Raw genomic sequence first — 20,446 nt, 5'->3', positions numbered from 1 at the left:
GACGTTATACGTTAATATCAGATTTACGAAATAAGTTTTAATTTTTTAAATCTAAATCATTACAAAGTGTTTCCATTATAAAATTGTTCCAATAACTTCCATTATACAATAGTCGGTACTTGTAAATTTATATATAAGTATTAAATGCCACTATTATTTTTCTTAGCCAATAATATATATTTCAGATATTACACGATTATACTGATTAAAAAATCTACGTTAAAAAAAGTTATGGGATTGAATATAGTGAGTACTTACGTAATGAGAATCATTTTATCGTAACTGAATATAAGCTGATTGAAGGAGTGATTATGTGTTATTATACTATTCTAATATCAACTGTTTTGAGTACATACTTAAATCAAACGATAATTAATGATCAGTAATTCCACAATATCAATGTAAGTATTTCTCATCAATTCTTATATAATAGCTCACATCATTGATCATCTTGATTGATTGAACTGAGCTGGAATATTCGTACAAACTTCGATGTTATAGTTTTTTCTTCCAGTTGTATTAATAGGCAAAATATATGCTGACATTTTGATGTAATACCAACATAATAATAATTATAACTCAACAGGGGGATTTAATTTGTAAAATTAAAATGACAAAAACTAAACTGCCAAAATATTTAAGCAAGATAAATGACATTGTATACCAGGAAAATAAACATAGATTTTTTTATTGGCACTTATAAATATATACTATTCGATACATTTATCAATGCAAAATAATATACTAGTCCACAGTGTTTTACTTGTTGAAAGCACATTTTATTGACCTCAACTGTCATTTTTTTAGGCCGCCTTCATTGTCACCTTTATGATTTTTCTACACTATTTGACGTCGCCGTCAAAAGCGACTCGCGCGCTATGAATAGTATTTGGTATTTTATGCAGAATGACGTCAACTTTTTGAACCACTCATTCATACTGAGCGATTTCAAAATTATGTTTTCTTTCTACCAACCAGCACCAACAGATATTAATTTGTATAAGCAACAATATTGCATTAATCCTGCGTATGACTAGTTTAATTACATGTGTTTTGTGAAGGTCAACCAAATTATTTCGACAAAATCGTATCGAGTTTGTATAATATGTGATGCCATATTATATATGATGGATAATTGTCCATTTGAAAATAATATATAGATATCAGCAATTAATTGCTGAGCATTTGATGGATATAGGACACAAATTTGACTTCGAAACCAAGATATTGAGTCAGAATAAGGGGTATTTCTCACGATTTTTAAAGGAGGCCAACAAAATCCATAGAAATCCTAATTATGAAGAATAAAGGGTTATGATTAAAAACGTCATGGCTTCCGGCATTGTCAACAAAATCTAATATTCGAGCTGGTATCTCTGGTCATAACGATTAACACATTACACTGAACAAGGTTTGCTCTTAGCTAATTGGACTCCTTTTGGCATTTTTACGGCGACGTTTGCATTCATACACCTATACGACACTTCATCATAACACAAAAGCAGTCGATCAGAGATCTATACAATTACGATCCAGCCATCCTCACCAAATTTTGGAGACCACGAGAAATACTGCTCTTAAAGTCTTCTTAGTCTATATTTTTTCCCTACAGTAGGAGAAAAAAAGAGGCCATTTGGTTCCATCTACATAGTGTTACCAAATATCATTATGCCTAAATCCTCCAATCGACAGAGTTGGGAATATAATGATATTATTGTAACTGTAAATGAGTCAAGGCTAGACCATGATGCACAGCGAAACAAACAAAAAGAAAGTTACCGTTATCTGTTTTCTGGGCAAACGAAGGATTGAGAGTAGGTACGGGCAGTCGATAACCTACTCCGAGCCTTGAATATCGCCTCTAAATACAATTTGCCACCTTTTAGCGCCAAAGCGTGCGTTTACAAATGTTTCTAATAATTAATTGTTACTTGTCAAGCGAAATATACTTACATATTACTTAATGTCCCTGAATCCGTGTTTTTAATGGTGTAAAAGTATAAATTAACACCGTACTACATACCTATCAAAAGATATAAAAAAAAAAAAATCCGCAGTGCTGATTCCGTCAATTCGAAGGAGAAACCACTGTATAGCCCCTATTTTTCCCTTCAGACCCACGACAAAGGACCATGTCCTCTTTTTTAATAGATATACAAACGCGAGCACTACTGATGACGTGGATAAAAGGTCGTTTGGCTTTGGTACCTCATATTATACCTATACATATGTACTTATTTGAATTGAATCATAACACATGTCTCTTTAGTCTTGATAATGGCCTCTGCAATGATCCCGAAACATTGAGGAAAGAAGGAAGAAGTACACGCGTGGAAGCCTAGTAATCTATAAGTTAAAAAAAATAAATAAAAAACCGTGAAAGGCTCAAATATTATATAGAAACAGTTCATTTGGCAGTATTAATGTCCAAGTAACTATCACGCTTATAATGGAGTATACTAAAATTTAATTATAAACGGTAATAAAGTTTTGATATTTTTGATTTTACGATCACATTTAATCACCAATGAACTTCAAATTTACGATCTATTTTACTGAAAATATTCTTTCAATATAATTAATATTAAAACCATTATAATGAGATCTTCCAAGGAATAGAAGTAATTTAAAATTCATAATTAAATATATTATAGTCACATATTTTAATCATAGTTGTTTATATAGCAATACCTATCGTGTTACACTACTGAAAGCTTTCCACTAGAGACTGACAGGAAATGCGGAAAATTAGTTTGAATTTTGAGCTCGTTTGATGTTCATGCTCGCTCAGAAATGCATTTGACAGTTACGTAATACCAATTAATATGCAAATCAGTTACTAAATGCATACATATTATACAGATCTGTTTGTAAAATTACCATATTATGTGTACTTTGTTGCTATATATTTATATATTAGTTATATCGTAATAATATGCTAAATCCATATTATTTCATTTGTCAAATTATCATTTTCTTTTGGTATAATATTATTTTTTGCTTGATTTTTTTCTCTTTTAAGTTGATTAATATGTAGTATTTTTTATTCTAAATATCACGTTGTGAACGTCTTGAATCAATAATTTGTTATGTGCTCAATGAGTCTTTTTTAAAATAAATAAGTTAATAATAATATGCTATAGTTTAAAAATCCACGCATCATTTTTTCTATTCCATCGTGGTAAGGACATTAAGTTAGGTCTAATTCTAGTGTACGAGTATCTTGAGTATTTTCACATAGAAGTAGTAATGGGGGTCTTAATCATAAGTCTTAATCATCCGCTCCTGAGATATTCCCTGGCGTAAACAACTGCTGATGCTTCACACCAAACGTAGGGCCTTGTAATACACTTGATTAAATCCGAGTGTGGTGCGAGGCAGGTTGGTTAGGAGGAAACTATTAGGTAGTCAAAAAATATTACTTAATAATTTAAACAGATGTAATTATTTACATCTAATATCGAGTAAGTTTATATGACTTATTCGATGGTAACATAAGTTTTGAACATTTCAATTGGATATTGTAAATCTAAACACTTTTAAAAGAAAGGATATTATGTTTACACTTATACTGTTTTTGATTATATATACTATTATCAACATGCAGGAATTTATAGATTAAGTATTGTTTTCAAGTTTAAGTATTGAATTCAATATAAAATTAACATCGAATTTATTAAGAATGGGAACATTTTATTCGACAGAATAATATTTCGTCGCCGTAGATGTCAAGGGAGTCAAGCCACACATTTGGCGAAAATGAGTTAAGTACACAAAAGCATTTTAAAACCATCAAAGATGCCGTGGTCAATGGATTTGAGCCACAAAAAGCCCTATGTATGAGTATTTTGTAAATTGCCAATAGACCTAGCACACATACATTAAAGTAGTCAATGACGACAAGCCGCATAAGTCTTTTGACTTCCGAATAATTTCACATGATTATGTGACTTAACGCTGTTGACCACTGGGACTTCCCGCTCAATCTGTGGCCCGGTACGCACGCCTCGGCTCACATTCGACAAAGATTTATAGTGTTGTCTTGCTCTAACTCAGCATAAGAAACAGAGAAAACTGAGTTTAGCGAGTCGGGTTATTCACGCCAGCACCTGTATCGTGTCATATTATTCATACTAACATTGCGGTTGGTTTATTTGGTGATCTTTTTTCTTTGGGTTTGCGACTGTAAGCATTTTTATTCAGTGTATTTAGTGTGATTGTTGTATTCAGTTGTGATTCAGTGAGAAAAGGTGCTAAATAATGAACTATTCACGTGGGAGACTAATGGTTGCAGCCGTTTTAAATTCTACTAATCAACATACCCGTAAAGGTAAGTGTCGATGAAATATTGAGCTAAAAACACTTACTAGTTAAAAATGTTGATTCAGGCTGCTTTGACAGCAATGAGTAATGTGTGCGCAAGCTGTATTAGTTTTATTTCTTTTACAGACTCTCACGGGAATGCCGTACAAGCTGGATGTGCAGACCTCGAGCTGAATATGCAAGCTCCGGACAAGATTGCTGGTCCAGCCATATATACAGAGCTCCAAAATGTCTCTCCAAGCACACACGTGGGAGGTCAATATTTTAATTTGTTGGTTATCAATAATTGTTGGTTTGATTAAAACCTGTGACCATCAGAGAGTCATTTGCTAATAACAAATTATTAATATTTACCTTGGTAGTTTCAAAGAAATAAACTACTTTGTTTTGTTTTACAGATTGGAACGTCAACCTGGCACCAACACTACTAGATTCAAATGAGTCATGCCAGCAGGAACCTGCATATTATCAACACAACATTAATGTTTCAGGAACTTATACTTCTGAAATAACCGAGAGCAACCATAGTAACAATCCTGTATCATCCATCCCCACTTCTACAGATCAGACTACAGATGATTTAAGTAGGAAACGCAAGCGAAACCCAAAAATGTGGAAGCGGAATTCACAAAAGATATTGAGAATGGCAGGCAGCGAATATCAAAGCAGATCCGGAAAAAAAATTCGAGCAAGGGCGATAAGAGAAGTTAACTGTAAGTGCCATTATAAATGCACATCCAAAATAGGAAAATCACAGCGGGAGCAAATGTTGGCCGACTATCTGAGTCTGGATTCCGAAAGAGCAAGATGGGCCTTCATTGGTAACAGTATAAATCGTATCCCAGTGAAACGAAGGTACCATGGAGACTGCACCAAACGAGAGTATACCTTGCAATACTCTGTGATGTGTAATGAATTGAGAGCCCAAGTGTGCAAACAGTTCTTTTTGGCGACATATGACATCTCGAGCAAAAAAGTTGAAAATGCAATGAAAAAGTTGACTCCTTCAGGTGTCACTGATATAGATCGGAGAGGTCACAAAGAACCGCCCAACAAAAAACCAGAGGAAGTGAGGAACATAATCAGGGACCACATCAAATCGTTGCCCGTAGTTGCTTCCCATTACTGCCGGAGCAGCAGTAAGAGAAAATACTTGCCTTCTGGTTTGAGCGAGACTCGTATCTACATGGACTATGTAGAGTATTGCAAGGAGCATAATGTTGAACCAGAAAAGCACGGCTTCTACAAATCGATCTTTGTCACAGAATTTAACTACGGCTTTCACACTCCTAAAAAGGATCAGTGTGACTTTTGTACTCAGTACAAGAACAAGTCAGACGAAGAGAAGGCAAAAGACGAGGAGGAATACAAACTGCACTTGACTCGAAAAGAGGAAGCGAGAGAACACAAAAAAATCGACAAGGCCCAAGCTATGTGTGATCCAACAATTAGTTGCTTTACCATGGATCTGGAAAAAATATTGTTGACTCCAAGTTTGCAAGTAGGACAGTTGTATTATACCAAAAAGCTGAAAACCTACAATTTCACAGTGTATGACCTGGCTACTAGACAAGCGACGAACTACATGTGGCATGAAGGTGCAGGTACAAAGGGTGCTTCGGAGGTCGCCACGTGCCTGTGGAAGCTCTTGGTTTCAGTAGGCCCCAAAAAAGAAGTAACTCTGTATTCGGATACAGCTTCAGGTCAAAATCGCAACTCAGTTGTATCTACAATGTTATTACGTGCCGTGGAACAGCTGCCCATCAACACAATAAACCAAAAATTTATGGAATCAGGGCACTCCGAAATGGAGTGCGATTCTGTGCACTCCACAATAGAGGCCCGAGGAAGGAAAGTGGACGTATTCACACCAGAAGGATGGTATATGGTCGCCCGTACCGCGAAAACTAGTAACCCCTACCATAAGGTTGTGGAAATGGAATATTCCGACTTCTTCGATTACAAGAAATATTGCAGTCAAGTGATGACCAATAAAACTCTGTCGGAAAATGGAGACAAAATGAAGTGGCTAAAGGTAAAGTGGTTCCAATATCGCAAAGGTGAACCCACGACTATCTTTTATAAATACCAATTGAGCCAGAATAACTTTGAGTCACTACAAATCCAGCGAAGACGGCATCGAAACGTACCTACCCTAGAAGTACCAAGGCTGTACAGTTCCAAACCTAGAATTGACCAAGGTAAACTAAAAGATCTGTCAAAACTATGCCAAAAAGGTAGCATTCCGTCAACCTATCACGACTTCTATAAAAATTTGGAGCCTGAAGATCGTCCAACTCAGAAAAACAGCAGCTCAGAGAGCGATGGAGATGATTAAAATGTGTGTCTAGTTTTATTGTAACTTAATTGTAATTATATATTTTTTTCTTTTATTTTGTTAACTGTCAATTCATGGTGTAACTGCATTGTATTGTTGTTTTAATTTAATAAAACGCAATTTTTTTGTAGTACTTATTCCACTTTTAATCAATAAATTAGGACCGGTTTCGTCCGCCTCATAGGGACATTTTCAACTGAAATGAACAAGTTGAAAATGTCCCTCTGAGGCGGATGAAACCGGTCCTAATTTATTGATTAAAAATGGAATAAGTACTACAAAAAAAGCGTTTGATTAAATTAAAACAACAATGTAATTATATTTTTGAAAAGCTAACTTTTTGTTTAGAGACGACTATGTTCACATACTGAATGAAATCAGGTAGATTCTAGGTTAAGGTGGGCACCATAAAAGGTCAATAATAGACTTTTCTTTAGAGTATATCCACAAAATGTTAGTGCTTTGTCCACAAATTCTCAGTGTTCAACAGGCATAAGAGGCCTAACTCTTTTGACTACCGCACAAGTATGCCAACTGTACATGTCAATATTCAGTGGTCAAGAGATATAACACACATTACTTTTAAAATACAATTTTTTTTAGTTATTCATTCAAAATAATAAAAAGATAATATCACAAAGTATCTACGTTCAAAGTTTCACAATTCTATCTTTAAAAATAAAAAAGTTACAACAAAAACTGTTCCTTTTTTTGTCACACAAAATCTTTGCGCGCCGATTTCTCAGCATTATGATTTTGTGGACTGGCTCCCTTGACATCTACGGCGACGATTTAAGGTAAAGTCTAAAATACGATCGATATGAATTAGATATATTTTAAATAAAGAAACTGTTATATATATTGGCATATTGTTTAAAGGAATATACAATCATTTTGTCTGGTATTAATGTGATTATTTATATTAATTAACTATTTTTTTTATTCAATGAATAATTCACAAGATTTTACAAACGTACCATTCTAATTATTAAACATACATAATTTTGAAAAAAACAATAGAAAAAAAAAGTAAAACACCCGGCAGGAATCAAACCTGCGTCTTTTGGGTATCGCGCCCTGAGGGAAATTTTTCTATTGGCTATATTTTCTCATGAGTGTTTTCAGAATTATGCATGTTCGATTATTCATATATTAATTTGATTGTTATCTTCATTACGTATGCTTCTCCAGTCATTTAAAATTATGTTATGATTATAAACAATAAGTGTGTATGTACAATAATTATAAATAATTGTTTTATTAAAAATAAAATATAAACTATAAAACGTATTTTAATACTGAAAGATCTTTAATAGTCGTGAAACCATTTCAGTATACAATATTCAATAGTGACATTAAACTACTTAAAGTGAAAATAACAGTCTCAATATCTAAAGCTGTTTCTATTATTTCTTAAATGTTACATTTCTCCATTTTCCGTACCTAAGATGGACACATTTTCTTGGTGAAAAAATGTTTTTCCGATACTTTTTCACTATCATTACGGGTAAGATTGATGATATGTCAACGAAACGTATCTATTTACCGAACAAATGTAATTTTCTTATGGTCGTGTTTATTATGACAACAGGATATATTTGAAATTCAATTTATTAAGCATAGGACTTCTAGATAAAAATATATCTACAAAGTCTAGACACTGTTTTCGTTTTTCAATATGTAAGATTTTTCTTTATATATATATAATTATCTCGTTTCGGTTGATCCCTCGTGCCTGACAACCACAATCACTCCTCGTATTCGAAATCCTTTCTGGATTGTAGAAAAAAAACTGCTTCAGACTAAAGACGACCAGAAAGATGCCTGATGACGTAACTGGTAAGCATTGAGAATGAATAACTTCCTTCTAATAATTGCAAATCTCCTATACGAGCTTACTATCTTAAATCTTCTATGCAAATATATCGTATTTCAACCGACTCTAGTGTGGGTATTCCAAATGTGCATAAACCGGGTCTGAAAAAATCTCCAGTAGGATAATATTCAGTCCACATAGCACATTATGGAGTCTTGTAATTTATACATATGCCTTCTGTTTGGCTAATTCTTTGGTTTTGTTTTTATCCATTTTTTATCTTGCTATCGCCATTTGATTATGCAGTCATTTTCTAATTGATCAAGACTCTCTATCTCTCATGGTTCTCAATTTTTAAGATAAAGTAAAAGCTGTCCCGTGTGAGTTTTTTCACTTGGTTATTCTAGAGTATCAATAATCTTCCTTTGATTGATTGACTTTGACTAAAGGCTTATCAGACTCTTTGGTCCGAAATCTAAAATAATATGTCCAAAACAACCGAAAAGTGTGTTCTAAAGAAATAATGTGGGCCATTATTCTTTTATTTCCGTTCTATGTTCTGTGAAAGTAATTCGAATCATTCAGTGCCAGCACAATTTATTTAAAAGCTTTCAATTATAGCATTATATTATTTTGCGGGTGAGGCCCATCGCATTACGCATGCATTAGTCTACCAGTTTAAATCTGCACATTAACGGAACAACCATCGATAGAATTAGCGAGACCAGCGAAAGCATAGGATTTCCCTAACCATTCACATCACAATTGAGGATATTTTAAAACGAAACAATTAGCAATGAAAATTTATGAATACCATCAAACGCAAAATAGTCCGTGTACTTTTGTCGTATTTTCTGCGAATTGAATATTACTTTCGCAACCTCATACTGCAAAAAATGTGGAGAGCAATTAATTAATAGAGAAATAGACAGAAAGGGGGCCTCTCAGGCATTAGTTACACAACTTCCGTATAAGTGACTCAATTTTGTTATAAGATAAGTATATGTACTAACTGTAATTTGGTTAAGATAATAGGATTTTTTTAATTTTTATTATCTTTAATAAAACAAAAAACCGATTTTATCCGTTAAAATATTTTCAATTTATCAATTGACAATATTATTTTAGCTTTCTCAATTAATTCCCTCAGTATGGAAAAACAAAATGAAGTTACAATATATTAGATGATTCGTTTTCAGACCTACATCAGGTGATATAATATTCAAATCAAAACACGTTCTCTTTGCACAATAAGAATAAGTAAATGAATATTCTTCGTAATATAGCTTCAATTATTTTTAATTAAATTAACAGATTTTTTTTCAGTTTTAATATTACAAACTTTTAAATGGGGTTTGCAATATCGGAATTAAAAATTTTGAAATGCCGGGATTAAGTTTTATAGTTTGACAAAAAAAAATACATAATGTAAAGCTAAAAAAGTTTCAACAAAAGAAATTATGTACCGCCTATTTTGTTGAACATACAAAAATATTAGAAAGAAACATAAATATAATATTTGAATGTCATAAAATTTACGAAACTACAGATTCCGTAGTATTATATTATGGTATAAGTATACTAACATATTTTATTATCGAGCTAATTTTCCAGAACTGGCAACTTCCAAAAATTAATACCTACAATAAGTTTTAAGTAATGAACGTTTAATCATTATCTGACTAGGAATTGATTTTTTTCAAAGCAATTTTTTCTCGTGTAAAGCAAGAACATTTTTTTTTTTGAAAACTGATTATTTATATTGGTTACCAAGACTACTTTTTCCCTAAAATTTAATACAAATAGCACGCTTTTTTCTAAAGTGAATCGTTTTGTTCTAGAATGTTTGTTTTTTTTTTAAGTTAACTGTTTCCATGTTTATGAAATATTCATTGTAAAAAAATAACATTGGTGCATTTTTAATTTGGTGAATGACACCCCCTAGTAATCAAGACTATTATTATTTTATGGAAAATAGTCGTGTAGTTAAATCATAAATGCAATTGCAAGATAAAAAGAACTTTTTATATACAACGTTTTTAAATTTTCTGTTGAATCATATAAACTTGACTTGACTAGTGACATGACCCGGCTCACGGCTAGCTCAATAATGCTACCGGGCCGTCACTGAGGAGACTAGTGATGAATTAGGAGAGGTGGATCTCCTTTGTAGTATCACAACTTTTGAATTCCCGAATAAAACTCTCAGCTGGTGTGGTGCCGAATTTATTCAGGTACTAGAGTTCACGGTCACACAATAAGGTTAACTGTCATTGTTCCCGTAATTAAATCTCATTAAAGTATCAGTAAACTATTTATTTGTTCACTATAGGATCTCTGTGAAATCTTTCACAAATTCCCAAAAAAGTCACACCTAATTCGGAGAATGTATACGCAGATATTCTTTGGATATTTTTAATTCATGAAATATTTTCCCATAAGAAAGAAAATATAAATTATTCTTTGGTCACACAGTATTAGGTTTATAAAAGAATAGAATTATTTTATTGTTGTTTATAAAGTTTATTTATGTTCACAGTGTATTTACAAATATTTATTTGTGTTTACAGACTTGTTTACAAAAGGTTTGCTTAATGTTTACAAATTTATTTACTAAAATTTGTTTACTAAAATTTATTTTATAATTATGTTTACTTAATAAAGTTTCAAAAATTTATTTTATAATTATGTTTACTTAATAAAGTTTCAAAAATTTATTTTATAATCCCGAAAAGATTTGTAAAATTTATTATTATAGACTGAGTTTATTAATTTGTTTTTATAAAACAAATTCGATCGCGTAATTTATCTCGATTACGTCACCTCGTATGATGAGTAATGAAAAATAAAATTAATCCGCGGCGCGTCACTATCGACAGATACGTAGTATTCGTGCTACGTTTTGGCGGCCGACGTCACTACCGACAGATACGAGTTATTCGCGCTACGTTTTGCCCGTCGAAGGGGACTTACTGGTACGTATGAATCGCGAATGTACTGAGAACCGTGTCCCACAAGCTCGCAGAGAGGTCTGCTGCTTACTGAAGATCGCCGGTGAGAAGTGTAGAAACTAATAATTTTACGGAAAAAGGATGTCACCTTTTATACCCTCGGGATGGAGGTTTAACAGGAAACAGTCCGTAAGGGATAGCAGATGTATATCTTTCTCTCACGGGATAAATTTACGTATATCTCCCGTTCCTGGTAACTTTCTAATAGAGATATCTTCTAATTAAATCGGGTTAAATTTACTCTACTTTATTTCCGCAAAATTAAGACTTAATAGGGGTGTTTTAAGCACCCTCTAGAACATGTCCCTTAAATACGCCGTAGCGGTGACGTAAGCAAAATAGTTGGTTTTATACGTTTTTTTGTGTTCGAACGAAGGGGAAAGTTTCTAGCTTTCCATCGAGGTATCGGAATAAGTATTCGGGTACTAAATAAGGGAATGGCAGTCTTTAAACTTAAAATGTCAAAACGAAAGGTCGACACCCACGTACTAGTCCTTTCCACCACTCTTGGCCTTTTTAAGCCAATAGAATTTTACTAAGTTTTAATAAAACTATTTGGAGCCGCAGAAAACGTTTCATTCGATATTTACCTTTCGGACGAACATTATTACGTGAAAACACTATAATATTATACTTAATATTTCAACCTAAATATATAAATGCTTAATCCTAACAAGATGTTATTTACAAGCGACTACAAATTTATTTCGTCCTTAATAGTGGCTTTTCCATAGTAATCTAAACGTAACCTTGAATCTATTTTTATCTGGCAACTCAACACAGCCGGGCCGTAAATTCTAGTCGAACAGAATTCAGTTAAGGTTCAAGGTCACGCGCCAGTTTGTGTTTTTTAGTCGCAGTATTTGATTCTTTTATTACTTAGGAGGCAATTAAGATTTATTATTGTTTATGGGTAGAAACCCATCTATACCAGAATCTCAAGTTTTTCCAATTGTTACTTTTACAATATTCATTATAGTCAGCAAGTTATAGCATTAACAAAATCTATAATTATAATTACGCGTCTATAGATATAGATACGCGTTTACAATATTTTTATAACGGTAGTTAACTCCTATCTTGTATTGATAAAATTAGTATTAAAATTCTTTATTTACAATTATACAGTATATAAATTTATAAATATTCAATTTTCTTTTCCAATTTTCATACACTTCCATTATAGCTATAAAAGTTATTGAAGCATGTACCTGCTTAATTTTACGTAAACAATCTCTCCCATAACTTATTTTCTAAGTTTAATGGAGATTTCCCGGAAATTATTTCCGAAATAGATCGATTTGAAATTTCATGGCGTGTCATTTCGAGGTCTGCGGTCACAGCGTTCCAATTACACTTGAACAGTCTCGATTCTCCGAGGCGAAATTTTTTTCGTAAAATTTTATTACATTTTACAAAGAAAAGGTTAACAACATACATTTTACTTCCTAATACTAAACGATTACGCTACTGGTTACCTGTTCATGGTCTTTTTCGACCATTTCTTCTCTGCTTCTTCCATAGTTTAGGACCATGGGACTTATATATTCTGTTTGTACCTCGTCGTGAGGTTGTCGCACGGCTATTTGAGAAGTAGAATTGACTACAAGGCTAGATTTGTATAGTTATGTCGTTAAACCATATTCTGCCATAAACACTAACTGAAGGTCGGCGTTTTTGTTCGTGTCACTAGCTTAAACGATCAAAAAAAATTGTATTTGATAGAAATAATACTAAAATGTCATTTTGACACTCATATTGATTTCCATAATAACGCACGTATATATTAATAATTTCCTAGCAACTAATAATAGTGGATTGGATTACGGATTTCTTCCGAATTAACTTTTCATACAAAACAAAATTAACTGAAAATGAATTTAATTCTACTTAAAGATAGCTAAAAGTATTATAAAAATGCATTGGCATCGTGTTTTGATATATTCTAAAAGTTTCAAATGTCTAGCTAGTCGGAAAGTTAATTAAAAATTGATTGCAAGATTTGTACCGGACAAACAACCACCGGACAAGTAAGAATACGACCTAATAAAAACGTTATAAAATAACAAAATTGTATGAAGCATACAACTTTATAATATCATTATATTTCCTAGAATGAATATAATAAAATATTATAGTGTATTAAAGGTCAAATAATATTCTCCTCAAAAATTCTTTAAAATAGTATTCTGTAATTTACAATCAATTTATTTAATAGACTGGTCATTTTTTAAAGATATTTAATATGTTACTCTACCTATAACAAATTATTATATTTTGAAATACGGTTAATTTTGGTAATAACTTAATCAAAAAAGTATAAAACTAATAAAAACAAAATTTCAAAATTTGTGTGGGCTCCTGATTTTTTTTCATATTACGTATAATTTTGCTTGCTTCTAATTCCGTATTGTAAGGATCGCAATCCCACTTAACAAATAATATAATTCCTACTGCAACATGTACAACCATTATCGCAAATCCGTTCTGACTGCACCGAGTATACAAAATGCAGTCTATTAAAGGATCCGCTGAACAGTTAACTTGCACCCACTCAACAAATTGTATCGCTCGTGTTGCAATTCAATTAAACTAACTTTCCACAGAAATAAAAAAAAAAATCTCATGAATTTTGTTCGTGGAAAATGTTTATTAATAAACTTTATACTAGCTTCACTTAGAGAGTTTCATAACTTGTATGTACACCATCATTTCAGTATTCAGATACTCAACCCACTGCTAGATAAAAGACTCTGCTTGATATCTCCATTTTCTTGGTCCTTCGGTTGCCAAATAAATCCGCTAGACTTGATTATCAAATCGACCCAATTTCATGTTTGGTGACACTGAGAAAAGTGAAATCCTCATCTTTGACGACGTATATTATCATTGTTGTACATTAAACTAATATATATATATATATTAGTGTCTGCGCTTTTCTGTGGACTGTATGAAGGGGGTTGGTGATTTGGATTTTGGTGAGGGACAGCAGAAGTAGTAGTTTGTCCAGGCACTAACGTTTGATGTTAAGCTGGTCCAGACTGCTGACTCTTGGGGTGCTTTTCTGACTCCCGGCTCCTACACTCACATAATTGTTGCTGAATGTCCTTTATAGCACTCTCAATTTCACGTGAATCAACTGGAACTTTTCGGTTCTTTATATGGATTGTGACACTTTGTGGGTAATGAATTTATGATTAGGTGAATTACGGTAATTGACGCAGCGGTTGAACCGTAACTTGTGACTGAATAGGCGGCCACAGACGTACAGTTTTCGTAGCAGGTTGAACATGGCACAGACAATAACTGTTCAATAACTGTACGTTAGTGGACACACCACAGATCAGTTTAACTACCCATTAAAATCTGTCGAACTGTCAACAGACGTGCCCATATACGTACAGCTATTTTCTGTGGCAGAGCAAGTGTCAAAAACTATGGAGATTAGGTTCGCGGAGATATTACACAGGGATATTGTTTCAATTAGTTTTAGGTAGAGTATACTTGAACGATATTGATACACGAATAATTTTACTTTGAATTTTTTATGGTTATAATTGCTTTTATTTGAAACAAATACACATCAAATACACACCTAAGACGTTGGTAAAATAAATCATTATTTCGCTAGTGGATTGTGTATTTTATCGATTCACCGAAACAACATTATACACATTCGTGTAAATATAAAATATAATCTTTTCTTTTGAATAAATTATTCCCTTTAATGGGCAGTATTAATTAAGTAAGAAAACGGTAATATTTATAAAGGTATTGATTTTATATACAATAAATTTAAACATGCCACAAAATTATATTTACACCAATCATCAGTATAATAATTAATTACTATGATATTATTAAAATATAAACTTAAATTTTATTTAGATTTAGCGACATTGTCATTCACAATTAGGTATATTAATTTATGTTTTATAAGTCTTAAATTAATTATTATATTGTATAAAATAATATGTTTACATAAATAACTATTACTTTGTTTTACTCTCGTAAAAATAAATAAAATATAATATTTGCGATCTCCGCGTACATAATATTATTACATTTTTAATAATAAATGAATTTTTATTTTATAACAAGCAACACCAGCCGCAGTTGTATCGCGCGGTATATTCTACTTTACGTTACCAACATCTAACGTCACCCGAAAACTTTCGGCTAGTTGAAATTCCATTTTACAGAAATACAGTTTTACAAAAACACGAGAGTAGGGAGTCGCTGGCAGTTTGAACCTGGCACACATCTGGCAGGTCAAAAAGTGTCCGTCTATGGGCGCAGCAGATTATATACCAAAGATAACTGTATGGCCGCCATTACGTATTAACTGGCATGTTCAACCTGTTACGAAGACTGTACGTATATGGCCAGCAATAGATTGCTGTGGTGACGCGTGGCGGTCTTTATGCAACAAAGTTGAGCTGTCACTTATGAGTCACCCTGTATGCGTTTACGATTAATTCACAAGAGCCGGTATCACGGCTTGCAAGGTGCTCAATCGATGGAGTTCGCAATAAGACTCGCGAATCGAATTACTGCGTTTACGACGATTAAACTATATCAAGTCTAGACTCGCTCGTCGACTTACTGTAACTAATTCTTTATCAATGACGGTCGAGTGTTGACTCCGTAATTGAGTTGAGCGCCTGGAAAGCGACAATAATATAGATTAGAGGTAGAAGTGAAATAGTGTAATGAGAGCGACCATAATTGGCCCAACCAACTAGTTTTAATTTAATTTCTTTTGTAATAGTAATCGTACCTATCGTCTCCATTTCCATACCGATGTATGTAGTATAGGGCAGTAGTCCTCAATCTCCGGTCCGTGGACCAAATGGTACCGGACCGCCCAAGGTACATTAAATTATTTCCATTTTATTTACTCTGGTATATTTCTCACGGGTTTGTGCGACTTTCCATGGACGAGAGGTTGCATGCATTCATATTGCACCAAATAGATTGTAGTATGTTTGTAAGCCTTTTCATATTTTAATAATACACAATCCTTTCAAATATATATGATTTAAATAATTGACCACAACAAACCCACGAACTGGTAAGGAATGGATCCGCGACCCATTTGTCAATAAACAAGGTGAATCTAGTATGTCTGTGCAAGAAGAAGATCAACTGCTGGAGATTTCAAATGACGGCGGCCTTAAAACTACGTTCGAGACAACAACTCTGCCGGTGTTCTGGATTAAGGTCATGGCGGAATACCTTGAGATTTCCACCACATCACTTAAATCCCTATTGCCATTTCCGACATCCTATGTATGAGGCGGGGTTTTCTGCAACGACAGCAATCAAAACAAAACAACGGAATAAACTGGACATAAGCAACACACTTCGGGTGTAATTGTCTCCTATTACCCCCAGATAGAACCGTCTCGTTGCAAAGAAACAAGCTCAGGGTTCCATTGATTTAGCGCTCTAGTGAGTTAAAATATTAATTCACTTTATATTCAATTTTTGGTGAAACTGTATTTTATTTTGACGGCATGTTTAAATACAATTAAATAAAAACAATCTAAAATACAAACAATCAACGTCACCCCCTCAGCGGGCCACGGTAAAATTATCAAACGTTGACCGGTCCGCGGCGATAAAAAGGTTGGGGACCACTGGTGTAGGGGATAGCAGCCTGCAGATATGTACGTCAAAGAGCGGAGAAATTTATAGTTCCACAGATCGCCGCTAAGAATAGTTGCAGCGTGTCGACGCAGATAATACTTGTTTCAAAATGTATCCAAAGTTTTTTTTATCCAACTTGAAATTCAAATTGGAATCAAATAAATCCTGCGTCAACGTTTAGCAACTGCAGTGTATATATCTTAGCCCTAAAACGTACTCTGCAGATTTCTATTTCCTGAATAACGCTTAATAAAAAATGAATTGCATTAAAAATATCACCGTATTGTAGGCTTTATTTAGGGTGAATTGTGTGTGCCATTTTTATGATTTCAATTTTTAATAGCATCTAAAAATCCGCATGTTTAACTGAATCTTATTTTGAAGCGTTTTGAAGTACCTGTACGTTGAGTAACGCTTAAGGAGGCAAATCGAATAATTAATGCAAAATATATTTTACCTAAGGTTACGTAAGTCATAATAATCTGAAATATGACAAATTTTGTTATTAATTTAATAAATCTGATAAATGTGTCGCTAGAATTCAAAATCAGCTAAGTCCATAATGGATGAATAGGAGAAAAACAGCTTTTTGTTTTCTCAAATACATAGTCACAAGGGTAAAAGTTTATATTATTTCGAGTATAGAATATTTAAAATTAATAAATTCCACATTTTCATAATGCAGAAATGTTATAAACCAGTAATTCTTCAGCAATTCACAAAAAAAGTCAAAAATACCTAAAGGTGGACTTGGCTGATTTTGAAATGTTAAGACACAAATATCTTAACGCTATACACTCTCCTACTTAGGTTAATCGCATTATTTAAGTACGAGTATATGAGCTTTTAACTAAGTCGCATGCAACTAAAATAGTTTCACCTGACACTAAGTATTCTTATACTAATCACTTTGACGTTGCTGTGGAAACAAAGCATTAGTCTACCGCTAAAATTTGCTTTTGCGTTCAGTTTACTAAGCATGTGGAAACACGTTTCCCATCATATTAAAATATACTACATTTTATTATTAACGGAAGCCTTGCCGAATGAAAGCCTTATGTAGGTATCTACTAATTTATACAGACATTTATATTCCATGTTAATTATATTAATAAACGGTTCTATTATTACGCTGGAAAATTTTGAAGAACGTACACATTACATTCGTCAAATTTAATTTTCTTGATTTCCCTAATAAGTAATTTGATTTATTTATTCACAGATACTCCGGATTATAACATCACATAAAGAAAAATACAACTAAATAATATAATGAGACTTTTCCACAATATTTTATAGGTCTGTCAAAAAACATATTGAAGGCGTTTACGATATTTCATGACATCATAACAAGCCCACAAAAAAAAAAAAAAAAAAGCATTACGTATTTTAACACTCGTTACAATGGCATACTTTGTCCACACCATGTGACGTCCTGAGAGATATCAACTTCTGCATTTTATAAGTGAAGGGAAGATTTTTGGTAATCAAGGCACTGGTAGAAGAAGAACGTCCTGGCTCAAGAACTTTAGAGACTGGTTTGAGCTCAACACTCCTTAATTATTTAGAGCAGCAGAGTAGGGAGATAATGCTCGAACTCATTATTGACTTCCGATAACGGGTATGGTATAGAAAGAATAAACAAAGATTTTACTCCAAGATATAAATGTGTTTAACTCGAAGTTATTTTTATTTATATTCAATTGAGTTTCCATAAGTCTTTCTGTGACTAAATAGAAGAAGTCTTATCGCTTTACGCTTTAAAAAATTAAACGCAGTTCGATTTTCGAATCCAACGATTACACTAATAATTATTGTGTTTGTATTGGTAACGAATTAATTATTATTTTCTTCTTTTAGCGGCAGCCCCTTAAACAAAATGGTGGCTCGCGTTCTGTTTTGAAGTCTATTTATTTGTTGATATAACGTTCTTAGATGTTTCTCAGTGTTTTATGTGATTATTCATTACATAAAATTGATGAGGAAGTATATAACTAAATATTATATTTGAATATCTGCTTTGATATGGCAATATATGAGATGTATAAAACATCCAATTGAATACAAATTTAATTATACACTATTCAATAGGTACTAATAATAATTTAAGTTTTCTAGGCGTAGTTTGGCAATATTTACATAATATAGAGTCATGTAGATACATATAACTAACTAATGTGTAATAAAATAAATAATGCACCGAAACCATTTAATCGTTTATAATTCGGTTTATAACATTTTTGTTGGATTGGAAATTGTATTTAATTGTATGCTAGACGGAATTAAGACTACCTAATTATTTATTTTTTCAACGAAAAATTCACATGATTCAAGAATGTAACATTGTTTATTGAACATGTATATTTTTTGAAATTGGTACCTTGATTAATATTACAAAAACCGATTGCTAAAAATTTACGCAATTTGCAAAGCATTTCAGATGTATGAATATTAGTTGATTTCATCGTATATATGCTATCAGATACTAGTATACATTATATTATATATCTGAAGTATTTTCAAAAATAGTTTATGCCATATTAATTTTATGTATATTAAACTGTACTTTTGTTGTAATATAATATGTGTTCTTTTCCAAATAATAATATACTCGCAGAAAAATAATTGAATTACGCCTTGCAGGTATTATGTATATTTAGGACTTATATCTAGGTTTTTGATCTTTCATCTGTTAATATAATGAGATTTTACGTCACATCTGCAACATTCCACTTTCATGTATGCGAGATCAAATTAATACATGCAAATTAGATTTCCCTTGTAATATAAATAATTAATCTTTGAGCAAATCGCATTAAATTTCCCTCAGTATAACGTTCTATTGTGGATAAAGTAGGAATTCTAACAAAAATAGACCGAAGCACAATAATGACAATTCCCTAACGTCGTTTCTAAGAAATTTAATGTTTCTCTATATCAAGGAGAAAACATTTAATCCAATTTGCAACAGCGCAGTAAAGAATTTGTTATCCCTTGGTATTTCTACCACACACAATACAATACAACAAAGAAATCAGAAATTATAGATAAACTAGAACTTGCAATATTTTAATGTCCCGAAGACAATTCGGCATACAAGTGATAATGCGATGACAATACATTCGATTAAAATTTGGTAATAGATCTGAAACCTTCATTAATAGATTCATCATGAATGGGTTCTAGATATAAAATGATGTAAAACAATATGAGTATTGTTGATCAAGTTTTCAAAATATTACTACTTATACGTTGCAATTAGGGAATCCAATCCCGAGCCAAAATTCTCATCCCGGGATTTTGGGA

At 32.6% G+C, this 20,446-nt stretch overlaps 1 protein-coding gene across 2 annotated transcripts; it reads left to right on the top strand.

Moving 5' to 3' along the window:
• The first annotated feature begins 4,114 nt into the window (after positions 1–4,114).
• On the top strand, positions 4,115–7,329 carry LOC147070097 (uncharacterized). Of its 2 annotated transcripts, XM_085949607.1 has the most exons (3): positions 4,115–4,330; positions 4,450–4,578; positions 4,722–7,329. In XM_085949607.1, exons 1-3 carry the CDS (start codon positions 4,261–4,263, stop codon positions 6,659–6,661), a joined length of 2,139 nt encoding a protein of 712 aa, XP_085805733.1. In that variant the 5' UTR covers positions 4,115–4,260; the 3' UTR covers positions 6,662–7,329. The 2 variants fall into 2 exon arrangements, with proteins under 2 accessions (XP_085805733.1, XP_085805732.1); XM_085949606.1 differs by having other exon boundaries at positions 4,237–4,578.
• Positions 7,330–20,446: the final 13,117 nt, after the last annotated feature.

This window comes from Rhyacophila brunnea, unplaced genomic scaffold (genome assembly GCF_057557595.1).
Source record: "Rhyacophila brunnea isolate RB1 unplaced genomic scaffold, BYU_Rbru_1.0 scaffold_22, whole genome shotgun sequence".
NCBI classification, from domain to species: domain Eukaryota; kingdom Metazoa; phylum Arthropoda; class Insecta; order Trichoptera; family Rhyacophilidae; genus Rhyacophila; species Rhyacophila brunnea.
Note: the sequence above shows the minus strand (reverse complement) of the source record. Positions and strands in the feature narration are given on the sequence as shown.

Bases quoted from the DNA above. Each gene is read 5' to 3' on its own strand.
- LOC147070097 (XM_085949606.1), top strand. From the start codon at position 4,377: ATGTTGATTCAGGCTGCTTTGACAGCAATGAGTAATGTGTGCGCAAGC. The intron at 4,579-4,721 runs GTCAATATTTTA...TTTGTTTTACAG, and splicing joins TCCAAGCACACACGTGGGAG to ATTGGAACGTCAACCTGGCA.